Below are 21609 nucleotides of genomic sequence, written 5' to 3'. Positions count from 1 at the left end.
CGGATTCTTAATCATTGTGCCACCAGGGAATTCCTAGAATAATTTTTACTTTATGTAACATATATGGGATCAGATGGACCAGGTTGTACAGCAAGCTGTTTTTAGTTTTTGTTTTGTTTTAATAATATTGAGGTATAACTTAGACATTTAACTTTTTAAAATAAATTTATTTATTTATTTTATTTTTGGCTGCGTTGGGTCTTCATTGCTGTGTGCAGGCTTTCTCTAGTTGTGGAGAGCAGGGGCTACTCTTCCTTGCACAGGTTTCTCACTGTGGTGTCTTCTCTTGTTGTGGAGCACAGGCTCTAGGTGCGCAGGCTCAGTAGTTGTGGCGCACGGGCTTAGTTGTTCCACAGCATGTGGGATCTTCCTGGACCAGGGCTGGAACCCGTGTCCCCTGCATTGGCAGGCAGATTCTTAACCACTGCACCACCAGGGAGGCCCTAGACATTTAACTTTTGCTTATCCTATATGTTAACAATGACATCATACTGTAGTTTGGATTTGCATTTCTTAAAATACAAGTGTGATTAACCACCTCTCAAATGTTTATTGGCTTTATTTTTCTATTCTTTGGCCAAGCTAATTCTCAAGGGATCAGAGGAGATAGCATTTTATGAGTCATCAGCATATAATATATAGATGGTATTCAAAGTCATGCAAGTGAATGAATGAGATTCTCCAAGGCAGTGAGTGTAGTTAGGCAGCCCTGGAGCCACTGAACCACAGAAAGTCAGTGAGATGAGGGGGAACCAGCAAAGGAGACTGTGAAGAGTAGTCAGGAGCAGAAAAGAAAATTTGAAAGCCAAGGCGGGGAAAAGGATGAGCTACGTGAAATGTTGCTGATTAAGAGAAGGAAGATGGGGCCAGAAATGCTATTGGATTTAGCAAGCTGAAGGTCACTGGTGACTTGGCAAGAGTACTTTCAATAAAGTATTGGGAGTGAGAGGGGTGTATCCAACAGATGGGAAAATTTTGATTTAAAAGAGAGGAGGAAAGAATTGCTGAAAAGATGTCCTCAAGTAGGGGCAGGAATCTAGTAAACAGCTGAAAGGGCTAGCCACAGAAGGCAGCAGAGGTGGCTCATTTAAGGTTATCAGGCAGCGTAGGTGGTTATAGCTGATGATAGCTGGGTAGATGTAGTGGGAGCCTGTGAAATTCTCTTCTGGTTGTTTCCATCTTGCCCCTCAACTGAGCAATGCCCCATTCTGAGAAAACCTTTAAAGTTTAAACCACAGGGCAAGCCTCTCTTTTGAAGTCATGGAGTTGTAATGAACTTGTACAGGAGAGGAGGGTGGGAAGGGTCTGGGAAAGACTTTCCCTAGGGTAGGACAAGACAGGATCAATGTTGGGTAGCAGCAGTTGCACAGCAATGGTGCCATGCTGCAGGACGCAGGAGAGACAAGTGTTGCAGTTTAGTTTTCACTTTGTGTTCCTTGACCAAGTCTCACAATTACCAATCTTTTATTTAGACCTTGCTTCCTGGAAATACAAAAATATCTAGGTAGTAGTGTTAAATCTGTCAAGCTGACCAGTTAAGTAACGTACTAATAACCTGAGGCTCATTTATAATGAGGAGCCTGTACATTTCACCACCTTAAAAGCATACAGGAAAATTCACTGGTTCACAAACATCAACTGCAACAACCTAAAGCCTGGAGACATTTAATTAGAAGGAACTAAAGTTGTCAGTGTACTGTGCCTGGCCATCACCTCCCTTCAAGCAGCCAAGTTGGACAGGTCATGGAATGCCATTAGAGTACTTGTCACAAAAAGAAACCTGTCAAACACCCAACCCATTAAGTCAAGAGGACTGATTATACATGCAGACTGCTGCACCTTCTCTGACTTTGGATTTGTGCCTAACTCAATAAACTATATGCACATCAGAAAAAGGATACGGACTTCCCTGGAGGTCCAGTGGTTAAGGCTCCACGCTCCCAATGCAGGGGGCACAGGTTCAATCCCTGGTCGGGGAAGTAAGATCCCACATGCCTCACAGTGTGGTCAAAAACAAACAAACAAAAAACGGTTGCAATCCTATAGACTTCATGTGCCCATATGCAGTTTTATGCTAAATTTATTCTTACAATTCAGGCAATTAAAAAAAGTAACTCTAATTAATGCACTCATAATTTCGGCCGATTGCTAATCTAAATGACCAAAATTGATAGACTAGCCCTGCACATCAACAGTCATGTTTTTGAGGCATGGGTATTCATTTATTTTCCACAGTAGCAAAGAGAGGTCACCTGCGATTCTGCTCCAAAACATGGAAACTGTAGTCTGCCACTGCAGAATAAAAACCTATTAACAAAAAGACAACTGATCTGATGGTACTGAACACCAGCAGCCCAACTGTTAATCATGTATCTCAGGGGTGGGCAGATTTTTTTCTACAAAGTGCCAGATAGTAAATATTTTAGGCTTTGCAGGCCATATGGTCTCACTTGTAACTATGCAACTCTGCTATTGTATGGTAAAAGCAGCAAAAGACAATACATAAATACTATTTATGTACACTAAAATTTGAATTTCATATAATTTTCACGTGTCATGAATACACTTCTTTTGATTCTTTTCTCAATTATTTTAAAAAATGTTAACAACCACCCTGCTCACAGATCCGACAAAATCTGGTGGCAGGCCAGATTTGGCCGTTGGCCCTGTTCTACCTGATAGACAATTTCTGGTCACTGATGATGACCACATGTCCAAATTTCGGTACAGAGACAATTGGACAGAAGATTAGAGATTAGTTCCACGATCCTTATTCTGCTAACAGCAGAAAGCAAACAACTGTTAGTGACCTTCTGCAGGTTTAACAGACTCTCTAGGTACCTCAGCCTCTGGCTATACCTGAAAATCATCCAAGTAAAAAAGACACCCAGCGACCGGAAAATGCAAGGCTTCAGGAAAAGCCATCAAATCGGTGGACAAAACATCGGGCAGACACTACGGAGCCCTCGGTCTTCAGGCAGAGCCGTCAAACAACGGCTCCAAAATCCAGGATACACCTTTCCAACACGTCCCCCAGCTTTGAGCCGGCTCCTGCCATCCAGCGGGGCCGCAGACTCGTAACCACACACACACACCCGACCCGGCCACGCTCGGAAGCCGCCTGAGCTGCGTGGGCCAGGACACCCGGTCCGACCGGAAAAGTCCCTTGTTCTGTCTCCTCCCTGTCGCCACAAGGCGCAGAAAACCTCCCGGGGGCAGTCACGACGTCCTCCTCACGCAAGGAGGGCAAAATGAGAAACGAGATAAGCACAGAGAGGCACCAAGAAGGAAGCCGCGCTTCCGACCACCCCCTACACGTCAGCGACTCAGACAACCGCTAGCATCATGACGGCGGCGCGTCCCCGGCCCTCCCTAGGACCACGATTCCGGAGTCTCGCGGGACGTCGCTGTTCCGCGCCACTCAGGTATGGGGATATCTCGCGGGAGTTCCCCGCCGGTGGGCAAGGGTCGGGCGGCCTCGCGGCTGCGCCCCGGTATTTCCCGTTCGCCGGCCCGTTTCGCGCAGGCGCGCGCGGCGGCTACGAGTTGGCGCGTCGCGCGGGCGGCGGCGGCATGGGGCTGAGCCGGGTGCGGGCTGTCTTCTTCGACTTGGACAACACGCTCATCGACACGGCCGGGGCGAGTCGGAAAGGCATGTTGGAGGTAACGTTCCGGCTACTGCTTCCCTCTGGCGAGCCCGGCGCCCCGCCCCGCGCGCTCTCTCGCCCCCTTGGGCCGCCGGCCCACTGCCCTGTCGGCTCCCTCCGCGGCGGCGACCCTGGTCCCGGAGGCCCTTCGTGCCGGCCCGCGGCGGCGGCCTCTCTCAGAGAGCGGGGAGTCTGCGACCTGAGGGCGCTCCCAGCGCTCGGGCTTCCGGAAGGATGTCGCCAAACTGCCACAAGGGCAGAGTCGCCTCCGCACAGAAGGGCGGGCGCGCGCCAGGCGCCTGGCTTTCTGCCGGGACAGGTTTGGACCCGCCGGGACGAGCGGGCACCCGGCTCTCCGGGACTGACCGCGGGAGGCTGGTCTCCCACCGCGTGCTCTTCGTTGGACCTTTGAGCCTGGACTTTATCGACTCGAGGGAGTTTTCTCCGCAGGTGTTCCTGCCGTGGGTGTGACCCTCAGTAGGTTTACCTTCACGAGGCCTTGCTCCGCCGCATCCTCCCCTTTCTGTACCTACTGATGCTCTTTCAGACCTTTCCAGTGCTGTTCAAGACCCGAAGCCACCCCTGCTTTCTTTCGTCTGCATTCAGCTTTAAAGAGAAAACTAAGGATTACCAGATCTGAAAAACCCACTTTCAGAAGCTAAATCCTTTCAGCCCTGAGTGTCCCGTTCTCTTCATGCTTCATTAGTTAGGTTGTGTCTCCCTGGATCTTCAGCCTCTTCGTCCTCTTTCTCGGTGCATTCCACACCTGCTGCATTTTCGGATCTGTCCAATACTCTATTTTTTTTTTTTTGCGGTATGCGGGCCTCTCACTGTCGTAGCCTCTCCCGTTGTGGAGCACAGGCTTTGGACGCGCAGGCTCAGCGGCCATGGCTCGCGGGCCCAGCCGCTCCGCGGCATGTGGGATCCTCCCGGACCGGGGCATGAACCCGTGTCCCCTGCATCGGCAGGCGGACTCTCAACCACTGCGCCACCAGGGAAGCCCGTCCAATACTCTGTTTTTATTTGTTTGATAAAGATGTCTTTACACTCTCTTATGATACTCCATAAGCAATATAATCAGTGTTTAATCATAAATAGTCAGCTTGCACATTTCTTGGGTTTGAATCTTGGCTCCACAATTTTCTCTGAGATCTCGGGCAAATAATTCAACTCAGTGCCTCAGTTTCTCATCTGTATTACAATACGACACTAGGGCCAACTTTAAAAGGCTGTTTTGGGGAATTAATTGAGATACTGTGTATAACAATTTAGCAGAATGATTCTCCAAAATATGAATTGGAAAAATGTTAACGATTATTTTATACAATTATTTCAAAAAATAAAAAAAGGCCAACAAACCTATGTCAATTTTTGAGCTTAAAAAAAAATAAGCAAATGTGAATAATTCATGCAGAATCTTTTAAAATGCCCAGTACTTTAAAAAGAACGCTTCCCTTGGACCCTTATTCCTCCACAAGATATTACCTCTCTTGACAGCCATGTTTTTCAAGAGAAATCTATACCATTATCTCCATGTTTCTACTTCCTGTGTATTCCCAAAACCACTGTAGTGTGTTTTTTTTGTTTTTGCCACTAGAATGAAATAAACTCACCATCTATAGGCACCTCTCAAATTGCCAGAATCCTGGACATTTTAAGTCTGTCTTAATGACTTTACCGAAGTATTATACACTGTTGACTGTCCCTTCATGCCTTTGATCTTGACCTCAGGGGCACCATCCCCTGCTATATTGTCTCCAATATCTCTAGCTGCAAACTGTACATATTTACCTGTGTGTTTTTGGCAGGCCAAGTCCAGTGTGTTGTCATTAAGTTCTTGTTTTATTCCAATCCTTGCTATAGGCCAAGAGTTTAGGCTTTAAAATTAGACAGTTGAGATTGAATCACAGCTCTCCCAATACCTAGGTGAAAGCACCCGAACAAGTTAGTTAACTGCTCTAAGCCTCAAATCTTTAAATAGTGATATTTGAATAGTGAAATTAGTTCTCAAAAACCCTATCAGCTAGGTTTAATGTAATGCATGGGAAGTACATACAGTCCAGTGTTCCAGAATTATACCACCGTCCACTCTGTCACCAAGTGTGTCCTCTCCTGCACATCCCTTCTGCCCTTGTCTTAGTTAAAGCTGGACTTGTCTCTCACCAAGACTGTTACTATGGTCTTGATGCCAGACTTACCATGTCCAGTTCATCCTCCACATTCCAACTCACATGCCCACAGCTAAATGGTGAGCTTCTTAAGAGGGAACAAACTGTCTTATTCATCACCCTGTGTTTGACACAGGATGAATGTTGAATGGATGGGTAAAAGTCCAGTTCTCCAGACTTGGTTCTCTTACCATTTGCTTTATAAATATCCTATGAAATGTGCAGAATTAACTATACGAGGATCTAGGATCGCTTTATCACATAAGAATACAACACCCACAAATGTTAGCCTATTCAAAAGTAACATGCCAGCTTTCTGAATCACTGAATGATTTATGAAAGGAGGGAGGGGGAAAGGTCCAGCCATTGCCTTGGGCTTGAGGAAAAGGAGTCATAATGACTATATATCACTTTAATTTTTTTCTTTTTTCAGCCTCTTTTTTTATATATATACAATTTTTAAAGGTTACTTTCCATTTATAGTTATTACAAAATATTGGCTATCAGCTTTAATTTACTTTTAAATCATCTGGGAAAGCTATTTCCACCCTCTTTCAGTGTCACTACTCAAGAAGAAGGCTTCTCCAGAAAATTGGGGTTTCTCAGAGAACAAAGCAAAAAAGATTTCTGCATTTTTGAGTTTGCTTTCTAATGGGTATGACAGTGAACGTAATAAATGTGCTTTTATTTATAAGTGTGTCAGAAAAAGTGGAGGGGAGAAAGAATTGCATTTTTAAAATAGGTTGGTCAGATTAGGCCACATAGAGTAGATGATGTTTGAACAAAGACTTGAACTAAAAATAACAGGAGGGGGCTTCCCTGGTGGCGCAGTGGTTGAGAGTCCGCCTGCCGATGCAGGGGACACGGGTTCGTGCCCCGGTCCGGGAAGATCCCACATGCCGCGGAGCGGCTGGGCCCGTGAGCCATGGCTGCTGAGCCTGCGCGTCCGGAGCCTGTGCTCCGCAATGGGAGAGACCACAGCAGTGAGAGGCCCGCGTACCACAAAAAAAATAAATAACAGGAGGGCTGCTTGAATTGTTAGTCTGTATGCAGCCATCATGTTTTGTGAGCATGTATTTTTTAAAATAGTTTTATTTAGAATTCAGCCACTTCATATCTTTATCATATGTGTTATATGGTTCCCACACTGGCCCTCAAAAAGTCTTTTTAAATCACAGCTAAACACTAGTACTAATGGTATTTAAGTCTGGGTCCAGAAAGTAGGAAGTAGGACAGAGTTTCCTTTTTGTATGTGTTGCGATAGAGCCTTAAATAGAGTTTTGAAGTAGATGGAATTTGAGTTTATATTGTGTCTAGAAATTGATCTCCCCTCTCTCACTGTCTTAGCTCTCCCTTCTTCAGGCCTGTACGTGCCTAGTGGGCTCATTCTACTCAGAATCCTTTTCAGGCCTGACTTACCCTTATGCAGAATGTCATCACACCTCTAAATTAGAGATCTTTTCCCTCCATCCCCAATTAAATTTAGACTCCCATTCTCTCAGTGCAGGTGTTAGGAGAGTTTGCACCAGTAATGTGGACTAATTCACCTTAGGTATTATTTCTGTTTGAACTAATATTAATATGTGAACGACTGATAAACTTCTTTCCCAAAGCTGTTAATATTATTAAAATGCCACTTGTTGTTCCAAATGAATATGTAATTAGTTTCTGTGTGACGAAATGGCAAAGTTAATTCAGGGAATGTAATGGGAGGCAGTTTTGAAACTTGGGAGCAATATACTTCTACAAGAATCTCCCCTTTAAGGTGAGCTAATCTGCTTTTTCAGATCCCAAGAATGTGCTTAACAAACTGCCAATTGCAGTTTATAGGAAACTGGATCTTTATTGGGAGCTTTCATTTATGAACTGTGAGCCAGTTCCTGTTGAATCGCAAGTACTGTGGAGTCCTAGAGGCCTGTGTCCTTTTATTGTGTAGCAGTAGAGTTGCTAAAACTGTATAGTGACCTTCAATCATAGCTCAGGAGTAATTTAGTTGATATTGCTAGAAAAGATGGTGACATAACTATGGAGATTGAAAAGGCTTGATTTGTTCATTGAATTTTAACTTTATAAAGCAAGAAATTTCAAAGTTTTCCCTTCACCTAAAATTCTTAGGGCTGGTTTATTTTTCTCTGACTAGTAAGACTTTTCTTAACTATTATGTTTTGTGATTAACACAAATAGCTTGAGGAAGAATGTGTCTCTTCAGCTCTTTCCCCTTTTCGGTAGGTGAATTGAGTGTCTGGTGTGAGTAGCAGATCATTTATTCCCTATAAAGTTTAGGGTAACAATTTAACTTGACTTTGACTGCTTCACTTCAACAACAGAAAATCTTTAGCCCCAGCTGTGTGCATTGCCCTCATCCTCAAAGATCCAAAATTGCCTTGGCATGATCGACTTTCCCAGATGTCCCTGGGACAGGCGGCTTCAACTGCAAGCAGTTCACTTGGAAGGTGACCCTAGGAAGCACTGTAGGGAGTGGTGGAGTCAGACAGGGAAGGGAAGGAATCTAATACAGTCTGTGTTCATGAGCAGGGAACTGTGTGAACGGTTGGGGACTCTGGGAGACACATGTAGACATACTTTACTTGTCCCTTCCAAGGGGCAACCCACCAATATCTGCTGCTTATTGGTTGAGACCTGCTTCTTGGGCTATACTCTGGCTCCAGCCTATGTGCATGGGTGCCCCTATGGCGAGATAAAGCTCCCAGGCAGAGAAGCCCAAGCACTTGCAGTATGAAGCCTTTGGCGTGTATGGACATAAGGTGTGCCAAGGGAATTTCGGTAGCTACAGCCTACCCAGCCTCATCTCTAGCACTCGCCCTCACTTGCCTTCCACTGTGGCTGAGCTCAGCTTCTTGCCTTTCCCAGTTCACAGAATTTCAAGTACTGTGTCTTTGTGCTGTTCCTTCTGTCAGAATGATTTTATCCTCCTCCCATCCCCACCTTTGGGCTTGGTAACGCCTTGGTTTAAATGTTCCTTCCTCTGCCCTCCTTACCCGACAACCCTGGGGTTGCTCCTTACATTTTATTTCCAGTTTTTTGTGTGACTGTCAAGGCACTCAACCCAGCATTTGTGGTGGTTATTTTCCGCACCAGATAAGTTCATGAGGACAAAGGGTCCAGTCTCCAGTGCCGAATACATAGTATAAACGCAAGCATGTGGCCTGTGGAGTTAGGCAAGTATGGGCTTAAATCTCAGCTAGGGCAAGTTATTTATCAGGTCTAAACTTCCATTCCCTCATCTCAGAAAGGAAATTCCCTTGCAGAGTTGCAGGAAAGATTCGAAATAATATATGTGAGTACTGGGCATAATGCTTTGCCACATTAGCATCTTGGTAAGAAGATAGGCCAAAGGGATAAGAACCTAATCTCATAAAAAGTCAAGATAAAGAGCTGTGGGAACATAAGAAAGATTATGATAAGGGATTCAGAACCAGTGTGACAAAGAGGGAGACTCAGAACTACTTGAAGTTTTTTATCTGGAATCCTAAGTTTGGAAGAAGCACCATCATTAAACTGCTGAGGTCACAGAACGTGCCTGATTCCATTAGAGCTACATATACCTGTTTTTAAAAGTACAGAATTAGGTCCCCTTTAGGACCTAATTTAGGCCTTCAGAACGTAAAATGGATAAGATGAGGAAAGGTTAGGTGAACTAGCGTTATTTCTGGGAAGAGTCTAAATATCAGTTGTTAGAAATTTTATGTTTTACTAAATATAAGCACAGTTTTATTTTCATGTCTTCATGACCAGAATGAAAGGTGGTAGACTTAAACTGACAAATGAGGGATTCTTATTTTTATATATATATATATATATATATATATATATATATATATATATAAAGAATCTTCTTAGAAAAAATTGGTAAAAAAATATGAATGAGTTGTCTAGAAAGGTTGGGAAATCTTCACTCTTGTGTTCTTTAAAAATAAGACCAATTCCCAACAGAAATGGTGTGGTAATAGAGCTTCCTTAAGACAAAGGAGTGGAGTTAGAATCTGTCTGTGCTCTGGGTTTATAGGCTCACAGGATAAGTATTAAAGACATGAAGTATGTTGATGGAGTTATTTTCCTTTATTTAGGTGATAAAGCTCTTACAATCAAAATACCATTACAAAGAAGAGGCTGAAATCATCTGTAACAAAGTTCAAGTTAAGCTCAGCAAGGAATGTTTTCATCCTTCTAAAAGCTGCATTACTGACCTCAGGACTTCACACTGGGAAGAAGCAATCCAGGAAATAAAAGGTGGTGCGGCCAATAGGAAATTAGCTGAAGAATGTTATTTCCTGTGGAAATCTACACGTTTACAGCATATGACACTAGCAGAAGATGTCAAAGCCATGCTCACTGAACTTCGAAAGGAGGTCCGCCTACTTTTATTAACAAATGGAGAACAGCAGACCCAGAGGGAGAAGATCAAGGCTTGTGCCTGTCAGTCCTATTTTGACGCTATTGTTGTAGGTGGAGAGCAGAAAGAGGAGAAACCGGCACCTTCCATATTTTATTACTCCTGTGATCTCCTTGGAGTACAGCCTGGGGACTGTGTGATGGTTGGTGACACACTAGAAACCGATATACAAGGAGGCCTCAATGCAGGGCTGAAGGCAACAGTCTGGATAAATAAAAATGGAATGGTGCCGTTGAAGTCATCCCCCAGGCCGCATTATATAGTTTCTTCCGTGCTAGAGTTACCTGCTCTCTTACAAAGTATAGACTGCAAAGTCAGTGTGTCTGCTTAAAGCACAGAAAAGGGTATGCTTACGAATTTTAGGGTCAAATTACAGGGTTTGAACTAAGAAAAGTTAAGGCATTCTATATACTATGACCTAGTTCTAAGGATAATTATACTTGTCATGTAATGGCCAACCAACCATTGACTGGTATTTATATCTGAAAATCCAGAGTACATTATTATAAGTTATTTTTAGTAGGGTAACCCAGAAAACTTGAGGAAGTATATTTGTTAATCTGTGGCTTGAGATATTTTTTAAAAATTACTTTGTTAATCTCTTAGCATCTTGGATCTATGAAGATACCAAGGAGGATAACTTACACATGGGTGCACAAATACAGATTTTATGTTTTGGCTTAAAAATAGGTATTTTTTTAAAAATAGTTATTCTAAAACATATATACTAGAGATTTATTAGAGCAGTTGGATCTGGTTAATCTAAGTACCAACTCGCAAATCAAGGCATTTCACAGTGAAATTATTTTCATATTTTCTGTTTCAAAAACATGCACCATATTTTTGCCTACTTTGTACGTATACTTCTCTTATGAATCTAATTTTTCTGCATTACCTTTGGGGTGGGGGGGGATAATTTTCCTATGGTGTGTACATGACCAATAAATTCCTCCAGTAAAAAAGCTGTTAAAATCAGCACATGGTGCTCCTTTTCCGTTACATTTTCACATCTTTCCAGGGTGAGCTTATAGGTTCCTGTTAGTCTTTACCTCTTATGGAAGTACTTTTACTATCTTTTCCCAGGTACGCAGTGAGGTTGAGGGACCAGTCTGTCTTGCTGTGGATGAGTGCAAGCCACATGGCCCCAGAAGTCACTTTCCTGGAAGTTGCCTTGGTGTGGCCTAATCGTGCTGCCCGCATCTGTTGTCTGCTGACTGGATAGTTTCACCCATATGATGAAAACTAGTAGAAAATTAGGTTTTGCTATGAACCATTTCCAGAGTGCCATTTTAATACTTGACTGGCTCTTTTTGGTGTCACCATCTGCCTTAAGTCTCCTGTTTTTAAAATTTTGGGAACTATGTCATTGTTTCACAGATTTCTGTATCCATTTCAGAGTTTGCTTTGAGCTTAGTAATTGAAACTCCATAGGGAGGCATCTTGCAACTAGAAAAATGTCTCAAGACCATTAGGCTAGAAAGTCTCATGATTTCACCAGCCAAACTTAGAGTAAAATGGTTAATTAAGGAAAAAAGAAATAATGATTAGGGTTGTTTTTTGGTAGGGTGTTTTTTTTAACTTTTGTATAGGAAACTACTAGTGTAAGATGTTCGGTAGTTGGGGTATATTTAGCTAGGGCTCCTTCAAGTATTCTGCGAAGAACAGGATCCTCTGCCATTGTGCATGTGCCTGTTGCGCTTCTCACTCTTAATTTTTAAAAATGTGATTGTGCCCTTGACTGTTCGCTCTGAAGCTGAACGTTTGTGGACAGGGAATGTTTGTGTATAGCTCTTCCAGGTACGGTGTCCATGTGACCTCAATTATAATTGTAGCTATTTGAAAATTGTTAAGTTGGAGGATGTTGACAGGAAAATAGTTGTGTGCATGATTTCTCCAGTGGGCTGAGTGTGGTGCTGAGAGCTTGTCCTTTCAGCTCACCCACAGGATGGGTCTAGACATGGCACGTTCACTGTGCTCACTGAGAAGGCTCATTGCTCCCAGATCACGGCAGCAGACCTCCTAGGATGTTATATGAGCAGTTCGTCAGCAAAAGTGATGTGGCGGGGAATGAAATAATTGAGTTTTTGGTAATGTAATATTACATTCCATTTGCACTTTTCCTTAGGGAAGAACTTTGTGGTTTTCTGCCTTCTGAGTGGAATGTTACAGAAGATATTAAGAAATCTTGGAATAGACCTATTTTATTAATAATGTTTTTGTTTTAGAATAATATTTTGTTTTTCGTAGTTTCCCATACTCCTAGAAAGCCATAAATTCTCAATTGTCCAGAGGCTCTCCCAAACACTCATTACAGAGGAAGGCCTAGAGTAGACACGAGTGGATGCTGCCCCTGGAACACTGACACAATGATGGATGTTTTCTGGTTCCATACACATGTCCACCCACTGGTGCATGAACATCTTAGATATGGTGGTGCCCTGGACCCAGCAAGTGTGAATATTGTAGGAAAGACAGTTTTCTTAGTTACAGAGGGACTTGGTTTAGCACTTTCAGATTTCTTGGCAACCCACAATAGGAAACATTTTCTGTCACAACCCATTAAACACATTTATAGTGAACATTTAGTTAATATCAGCGTGTGTATATTAAATATATATTTAACAAACAAAACTACTTCCTTGCTATGCATGATGCTCAGGTTGTTTTCATTCCATCATTTTTTAAATTGGGGAATATATTTTTTTCATTTTTGAACAAGTACTTGTGGTACTTGTACAAGTATTTGTGGTACACAAGTCAAAGAATGAAAACGTGAATAGCAAAAAGTCCGTCTCATCTCTTTTCCAGCAACCCGCCTGCCCTAAAGGCCTCTGCTGTCAGCAGTTCCTGTGTATCTGCATATATAGGTAGGTATGAGTATATAGAATTCCTCTGATTCAGGCAGGTTTTTATTCCTGCTTTTCAGTTTTAGGAGGCAATGATCTTGCTAAGAAACTGATTTAAAAAGTTATGAAGCTTCTGTGAGTCGTTCATGTTAGGAGCATACATCTTTGATCTCAGCCATCCACTGTTGTTGATAAAGGTGATGGTTCCATTGGCTTTCACTGGGCCAGTTGTTTACTTTGAGGTCAGTACAGCTGTGAAGCCCTTGCTTCTGCCCCAGTCTGATTGCCCTCTTCTGGTACATATCACCATCCTGGAGTTTCCCTTTGCCTCTTAGGTTGGATGTCCTGTGCCCTGTGTATTCCCTTTTTTGATTTGTTCCCCCTTTGGTGGCAGGCATCCTGAGTAGTTTCCCTATAAATGTGAGAGAGAAAAATATTCAGATCTTAAGTGTCTGAAAATGCCTTTATTCTCTTCTCCCATCATTGATAGTTTAACAGCATGTAGTTGGATGTCATTCAGAATTTCAAAGGCATTGCTCTGTGGTCTAGCAGCCATTTTAAGTGACAATTTTCTTTTTCTCTTGAAGCTCTTAGAACTTTGGTTTTTCCCCTGTGGTCCATAATGATGTATCTTGTTATGCTTTCATCCTCTACTCTTGGCACTCTTGAACCTTTCCAAACAAAACCTTATGTCCTGGAAAAATGTAATTACTTAATTGATAATTGCTTCACCACTGTGTTTCCTGCTTCCTTTTTCTGGAACTCCTACTATTCGGATGTTGGACCTCCTCTACTGACCTACTTTCTTTTCTTTTCTCTCCTATTTTTCCATCTCTTATTTTGTTCTATAATGCTTTTTGGAAGGTTTCTTCAACTTTACCTTTCAATCCTATTGAATTTTCTTTCCTGCCTGGCATCATGTATTTCAATATCCAAGTTTCTTCGATTTTCTAAGTGTTCCTTCCCTTTTTAAAAAAAAAAATTTTTTTTTTTTTTCGATACACGGGCCTCTCACTGTTGTGGCCTCTCCCGTTGCGGAGCACAGGCTCCGGACGCGCAGGCTCAGCGGCCATGGCTCACGGGCCCCGCCACTCCGCGGCATGTGGGATCTTCCCAGACCGGGGCACGAACCCGTGTCCGCTGCATCGGGAGGCGGACTCTCAACCACTGCGCCACCAGGGATGCCCTAAAAAATTTTATTGGAGTATAGTTGATTTACATAAATGTTCCTTCTTAATGGTCTTTTTTTTTTTTTGGCTGTGTTGGGTCTTCGTTGCGTGCGGGCTTTCTCTAGTTGTGGCGAGAGGGCATACTCTTTGTTGCAGTGCGCAGGCTTCTCATTGCGGCGACTTCTTGTTGTGGAGCACGGGCTCTAGGCGTGAGGGCTTCAGTAGTTGCAGCACGTGGGCTCAGTAGCTGTGGCATGCGGACCCTGATTAACATTCATTTTTGTTTTGAGTGGAATATTACCTCTCAAATTTTTTTAAAGTTTTTGAAGAATCCACGGAATCCACTGTATCTTCCATGTTGCTCTGATCTGTTTATTTGGGTCTATTTGTTCACCTTAGAGGCTTTCCTTAAATGCCCAGTAAACCGTGTTTATCACAAGAGAAAGGATGGAAATGCTGATTGGAAGCTCTGCAAGAGTGGCTGGGTCTTGTAAACTCAGAAGTTCCTTTTCTATAGGGTATCTGGGTAGGCAGTTATATGAAGAACCTCTGGGGTCAGTGTCTGAAGGTCTTTCCTCTTGGTCTAGCTCCCTAGCGAAGAATCTCTGACTCCTGACTGAGGGTAGAGGTCTGATGTCAGCACCTGGGAGCTGACTGGGAAGGAGGGGTGTGGTGGGGGGAGAGGCATGTGGTCACTTAATCCCTGTTCCTCTTGTACCTGAGCTCAGTTGTGTGTGCTCTCTCCCGGTCTAGAGACCCTCTGTTTTACTCTTTCCATAGAAGCATTGTGACTTCTGTTGAATGAGGACTTCAGGTTGGAGGGGGCAGGGGTCAAGGGATCTATTTGTATTTGCATGTTTTCTTTCTTTTTCTTTTTTCTTTTGGCCATGCCGTGCGGCTTTCGGGATCTTAGTTCCCCAACCAGGGATCGAACCTGAGGCCCCGGCAGTGAGAGCACCGAGTCCTAACTGCTGGACCGCCAGGGAATTCCCTCCGTTTGTATTTGGAACACCTTTTACCCCATCCTCCTTATCTCAGCTCCCTCTTCTCCTTCATGACTGAGGCATCTGGTGGTATCAGTGCCTGAATCTTTGGAGGAGTCACTGTGCACCTCATGATTTCTCAGCGTTTAGAAAAGCTGGTCTAGACTCAGCTTTCTTGAATCTACTAACTCCTTTGCCACTCGTCCATATGCTTTCTGGCTTCCACAGTTTTGTTGTCAGCGCCTGTTTTCCTGGTGTGTGTGTTTAAATTCCTTTATGACAGTTTCCATTGGGTTTGGGGTAGAAGCAATATTAGATGGGTACTTCCTTCTTTTGCCTTTATTGTGGAAGCTGTTCTCTTCTAGTCTGTGTTCAATGTAGGTCAAGTGCCTGTGCCTCATAGTCACTACCCGCAGCTTGAGAAAGGCTGCTCATTTGAAGTGGAGATGTACAGCATGCCCACAGCCTTTTTGTTTAAATTATATATGCAGCTTATTTCTTAAGATCTTTTCCCCAACTTCCTTATTCTCTGTATTCTTGTATACAGCATTCCTTCTCTGACTTTCATCATCATGGTGGGTCTCCTTATGTTCTGTGTTTCTGAATTTTCAACATTGCTTGTACATAGATATTTATTTCGTTTGGCAGCTCTGTTCCTTTGATCACTTCTAAGACATAAACTCAGATTTCTTTATAATAAAATCCTTTTGAGTGCAGTACATTCAATTTATACTTTTACAATGAAGTTTAACAGTATAGGGGATTCCCTGGCGGTCCAGTGGTTAGGGCTTGGTGCTTTCACCGCTGGGGCCTGGGTTCAATCCCTGGTCAGGGAACAAAGATCCTGCAAGCCTCACAATGTGGCCAAAAAAAAAAGTACAGAAAAGTCACATGACCTTGATGGGTCAAAGCATACTTTTTTAAGCAGTCTTCACATATGTGACATTGACAATACAGTTATTTCCGTGGATTTCTTGGAAGATGTTATGATTTTTTTCCCCTGGGTATCAGCCTGACCTATGGAAAAGATCCTCAACCCAGGCTTTTTTAAAGTGACAGATGATAAATGACTTAATTTACTGAAACGGGAATGAAGAGCGACTGCATTATGGTTACAGAGTTTCTGGGGTGATGAAAATTTTCTAGAACTAGATAGTGGTGATGGTTTCACAGCATTGTGAATGTACTAATGCCCCTAAATTGTACAATTTTAAATGATTTAAAAGTTAAATTTTATGACGGTTTATTTGTTGGTTTATATCACCCATATTATACTTGCTGAGTTCCTAATAATTAGAGATGTGTGTTTAATCTTTTTGTACATCTCCCAAGTTTGAAATCTGTGCTTGAAAACATAATAAAGTAAATAAAATAATAGTTGGCAAAATACACTTTGAAAATCACACATATGGTGCTTCACTGAGTGTCCAGCAGATGTCATTGAAATAAGATATTTACAGTGCTCCTCTGAAAACAGCACTGTTGTTACATTTAACTCCTTGGAATGAGCAAAGTTTGTGGAAATTCAGTGGGTTGGCTCCTCCCTTAAAGAATGATAAACAACATGGACCCAAAGTAAGAACAGTCGGTACACTGGGTACACACCGCAGCTGGTGAGACAGCCCGTCTACCACAGCAGGAGAGGGGGGCCACATCCAGTCCCCCGCCCCCAGCTCTGCCAGATTCCCTGCTTGCCCAGTGTTAACTCCCCAGTCAAGCGTCAGATAGTGTGGCAGGTGAAAGAAGATGCAGGCGCCACGTTTGAAACACCAGGTGGTCAGACATAAAAACTAAAGAACTTAGTAGGAAACATGCATGTAACCAGCATGCTGAGCAAGGAGGACACTGGGATGTAATCATAATGAAACTTCCCTGTCACCTATTGTTCCTTTAGCCTCGACTCAGGGGTGAAGCTTTCTCCCTGCCAGTGGGCAAAAGACCAGATGGAAACTCAGACATGAAGAATGTGCAGCCTAACAGATTAATCCACACTGTCATGTTTGGTCAAGAGCAGGCTGGGGGCTGCAGGGTGGTGGAGGAGGATGGTGTGCGGAAAGGGTGGTGGTCGCTTAGCTGGAGCCTGCTACCATCCTGAGTTGGCTCTGAGGCCTGCAGGCCCAACAGATTTTCTCAAGTGACTACTTTGTGGGCACTGCCAGGGCCTCTGGAGGCCCCCGCTGGGCTCCTCCAACTGCTGCTCCTGGGCCCCTTCGCCAGCGGGCTGCCCCCCTGGCCCTGGTTATCTGGCAGGCCTTTTCAACACTGACTCTCACCAGTGGGATCCCCTTCCTCTCCCAGGCAGCCCTCCTGGGATGAGAAGGGCTTTACGTGGGTCCACATAAGCCTCTTTCCCATGTCCTTGCCCCACCATTAATGAGAGTGGAGTTATACTCCCACCCACATCCCTCCACTGTGCTGACTACCCTGCTAGGACCCTTGAACTTGCATGCTTTCTGCAGCAAGTGCATGTCAACCTGTCTCTGAGTTTTATCGTTGGATCCCGCTCTTTAAGTTTGAGGTCAAGGAGATAGTTCCTCTGCCACTCCCCAAGGTGATGGGACGGGCTGCAGTAGCTCTCTCCAAAGAAACCCCATAAATTCCCTTCCACCTCCATCTCTACTTTCTCAACTCTTACGTTTGTGAAATGGGTGAGGGAGCTCAAAAGTCAGGAAACAAGTTCTTGACTAATTACCTTGAAAACTCTTCAGGAAGTCTTACACTCACTTTGGTGTCTAATATCTACTGACTTAGATCACAGTTTCAATTTTAATATCCTGGTACATAAGGAAGAAGCAGTATAGTGCAAAATAGATGAACACTTCCTTTGTTTTTTATATTTTTGGCCGAGCAGCTTGCAGGATCTTAGTTCCCCGACCAGGGATTGAACCCGGGCCCTCAGCAGTGAAAGCGGAGCATCCTAACCACCAGGGAATTCCCAGATGAGCACTTCCTAACAGAATATCAAATAAGGGAGCTACCGTTTGGTGGCTTCATTGAGGATGTGAGCTGGGTATTGAAGGATGTAAAATATTTGGCTGTGCTGTGCAACATGTGGGATCTTAGTTCCCTGACCAAGGATCGAACCCGCCCCCCCTGCATTGGAAGCATGGAGTCTTAACCACTGGGCCGCCAGGGAAGTCCCCTTGAAGGATGTAAATATTTGATTGGGGCAAAGAAAGGAGAGAACATTTACAGAGAGAATTCAGTTCAACACAAAGTTATTGGACCCCTTCTGAGTGCCAGGCAATCAGGAGGAGTTCACAGTCTCCAAAGAAGGAAGGTGATCAGCCTGGCTGAAGAAAGGGATCTCAGTAGGGAATGGTTACAAATGAAATTTGGACAGGTAGGAAGGACAGTCCTGGATATGAGGCTCAGGGGTGGGGAGAGCACTGTCAGCAACATTTTAGAAAAGGAGGGGTAAAACTTGTGTGTATGAGTTTATGGGTCTGTGTGCATGTGTGTAATGGGACAGATGAGTGTGTGTGGATATGGGGGTATGACTAGTGGAGTGAAAGTGTATGTGTCTGTGTGTAGAGGTGCATATATGTGAAGTGGGTTGCATATATGTAGTGTATGTACATATATGTAGAAGGGGTGTAGATTGTGTGCATAGTGAGGTCTGTGTGTAGTGGGGTGTGTGTGAGTGGTGGGGAGTGAATATAGTGTGTGGGTGAGTGTGCATGGGTGTGTGTTTGAGGCATATGGGTGCAGTGGGCTGTGTTCATGTGTATATGTGAGTAGCGGGGTGTGTGTGCAGGGGGTTTTGTGTGTGTATGTAGTAGGCTGTGTGTAAGCATTGGTAACTGGGGTAGGAGTGTGTGTGAGCACTGTGTGTGCTGAGTACTGCAGTATATGTGTGTGAGTCGTATGTGCAGTGGAGTGCTTACCAGTCGGTTGTGTGAGTAGTGAGGTACGTGTAGTGGGAGGTTCTTGGTGGAATCATGTGAGTGGTGGGGTGTATATGTTTTGGGGTTGTGTGAGGAGAGGTTGCAGGTGGGGGTGTGAGTAGTGAGTATGCGTTTGCCTAGTGGGGTATCTGTGTAGTGGGCTTGTGTGTAGTGGGTGTGTAGGTGGTGTGGGGTATCACTAGTGGGGTGCGTGTGTGTGTCGTGCTGTATTGTTAACAGTGTGTGTGTGATGGCCGAATAAGAACAACGTGAGAAATGGTTCCTTTGCCAGGTTAAAACATGCCTGGGTGAGAGAGACAGACGCAGAGAGAGAAAGGCTGGGAATCTCCTTTAAGATGTGGACCAGGGGTGCCAATTATTTCTTTGCCAGTCTTTGCCTCTGAACCACCAAAGCTCCTTCTTACAGGGACTCCTGTCCTTGGCCTCTTCTCTGAACTTCTCTGGCTGGGGAGGGGTGGGGGTCAGCAGCCACCAAGTGAGCCCAACTGTGCAGGTCAGATTCTTCTTACAATTTGGGACTGAGAGGGTCTAGTTTGGGGGTTCCACTCATGAATATCCATGGGGGCCAGACCAGCCTGAGCAGGAGCCAGGGGGCCCAGGGCGAGGGCACAGAGGTGGTGTGGACTGTAGCAAACCCAGAGGGGGTGACCCGCAGGAGGGCCCTGATCGTCAAGCCAAGCAAAACAGGTCTGAGGCGAAACCACGGGCCCCAGGATTGTGAACTCAGCACATTCCACTCTCTTGAGTGAATGCTTAAAAGAGCGAATGAAGCAAAACCACAGAAAAAGAGAAAGTGGGTCCATGGAGAGAGAAGACAAGGAATTACGTATGTAAGGAGAAGGAGGGTGAGGGACCTGCAGGTGAGGAGAGGTGTCTGCACTGCATTGTGGTTCCCCAAATTTCATATGTTGAAGCCCTAACCCCTAATGTGACTATGTGGAGACAGGGTCTTTAAAGAGGTGATTCAGGGGACTTCCCTGGTGCTGCAGAGGCTAAGACTCTGCGCTCCCGATGCAGGGGCCCGGGTTCGGTCCCTGGTCAGGGAACTGGCTCCCACATGCTGCAACTAAAGATCCTGTTGCCCACAGCAACAAAGATCCCACATGCTGCAACTAAGACCCAGCACAGCCAAATAAATAAATATTAAAAATAAAACAGAGGTGATTCAGGTTAAATGAGGTCATAAGAGTGACCCTTAATCCGATAGGACTGGTATCTTTATAAGAAGAGGCAGGGACATGCATGCCCTCAGAGGAAAGGCCACATGAGGACACAGGGAGAGGACAGCCATCTACAAGCCAAGGAGAGAGGCCTCAGGAGACACCAACCTTGCCAAAACCTTGATCTTGTACTTCCCGCCTCCCATAATTGTGAGACAATAAATTCCTGTCATTTAAGTCACCCAGTCTGTGATATTTTGTTAACGGCAGCCTGGACAGATTAATACAGGAGGTAATAGCTGTTAGACTTGCAAGACTTGGTTATTGTATCATTCAGCCAGCAAACATTTGAGCAGTGCACACCCATACACACATACCAGGTGTGTGTGTGCGTGCAGTGGGGTGCCCTGGGCACTGAGTCCACAGCAGGGAAACAAAGGAGCCAGAGGCCCTGGACCACTTCTGGGTGTTCTGTCCAGTGGACCCTTGGGGCTTGGGGCTGTACTCCACTGGGGTGCAATCTAAACTCTTCAGGAGCCAGAACTAACCCAGGGTTCTGGGCCCTCAAGAGCCTTGACTGTAGGCAATCATACATGCCTTTAAAGGGAAACTTTATTCTAAATGAGAAAATTCCAGGAATAAAAGAAAAAAATCCCATAGCAAGAACATCTTAGATTCCCTCATTTCTCAATTACTTCCTTTACCTTTTTCTCTAGAAATTAGAGATCTTTAAAATTCAATTGAGTAAATTTAATGATTTTATTGGCTTTAAAGTGATTCATAAATCAGGCAGCATCCAATCCAGCAGATAGAAAGGGGCTCCCAAGAGTTGTACAAGGTGGGAGATTTTTATAGACCAAAGTGAGTGGGAACAAGGAAGTTATCCTGGGCATTTGCTGATTCGCTAAGTAGGGTTCCTTCCTTCTGTGGAGCAAAGGGCAGTCTTGGAGCAGCTCAGGTAACTTGTGCCGGGCAGGGAAGTGTGATTGGTGGACCCAGGCCTTCCTTTTCTGGGAGAGCTGAGCCTTAGTTAAGTTTTGGTTTGCTGATGTGGGGCTTAGCATGAGTGACTCCATCTTGGGCCTAATCTGGTTACTTTAACACCTTCAAACTGGAGTAATTTCTAAAACATGTTCTTCTGTCAACAGCATTTTGATTCAAGATGATAAGTGTATCTATACTTTGACTTACTGTTGTTAAATGATAAACTGAGGTATATTTAAAAATTTAAGTTTATTTGAGCAAAAATTGATTCAAATCAGGCATCACCAAACTGGAAGTGGCAGGAGTGCTCCACTGACAAGAGCTGGGGAA

The 21609-nt window shown here is 44.2% G+C and overlaps 1 protein-coding gene across 2 annotated transcripts; it reads left to right on the top strand.

Annotated features, from left to right (window-relative positions):
- Positions 1-3448: 3448 nt before the first annotated feature.
- Positions 3449-14144, top strand: NANP (N-acetylneuraminic acid phosphatase). Of its 2 annotated transcripts, none has more exons than XM_027118141.1 (3): positions 3449-3663; positions 9904-10573; positions 13038-14144. In XM_027118141.1, the coding sequence occupies exons 1-2, from the start codon at positions 3574-3576 to the stop codon at positions 10558-10560; spliced, it is 747 nt and encodes a 248-aa protein (XP_026973942.1). In that variant the 5' UTR covers positions 3449-3573; the 3' UTR covers positions 10561-10573; positions 13038-14144. The 2 variants fall into 2 exon arrangements, with proteins under 2 accessions (XP_026973942.1, XP_026973941.1); XM_027118140.1 differs by lacking the exon at positions 13038-14144 and adding an exon at positions 11313-12840.
- Positions 14145-21609: the final 7465 nt, after the last annotated feature.

Source organism: Aethalodelphis obliquidens, unplaced genomic scaffold (assembly GCF_003676395.1).
Source record: "Aethalodelphis obliquidens isolate GAN/ISIS:26980383/991018 unplaced genomic scaffold, ASM367639v1 scaffold18, whole genome shotgun sequence".
Lineage (NCBI taxonomy): Eukaryota > Metazoa > Chordata > Mammalia > Artiodactyla > Delphinidae > Aethalodelphis > Aethalodelphis obliquidens.
Note: the sequence above shows the minus strand (reverse complement) of the source record. Positions and strands in the feature narration are given on the sequence as shown.

Bases quoted from the DNA above. Each gene is read 5' to 3' on its own strand.
- NANP (XM_027118141.1), top strand. From the start codon at position 3,574: ATGGGGCTGAGCCGGGTGCGGGCTGTCTTCTTCGACTTGGACAACACG. The intron at 3,664-9,903 runs GTAACGTTCCGG...TCCTTTATTTAG, and splicing joins GTCGGAAAGGCATGTTGGAG to GTGATAAAGCTCTTACAATC.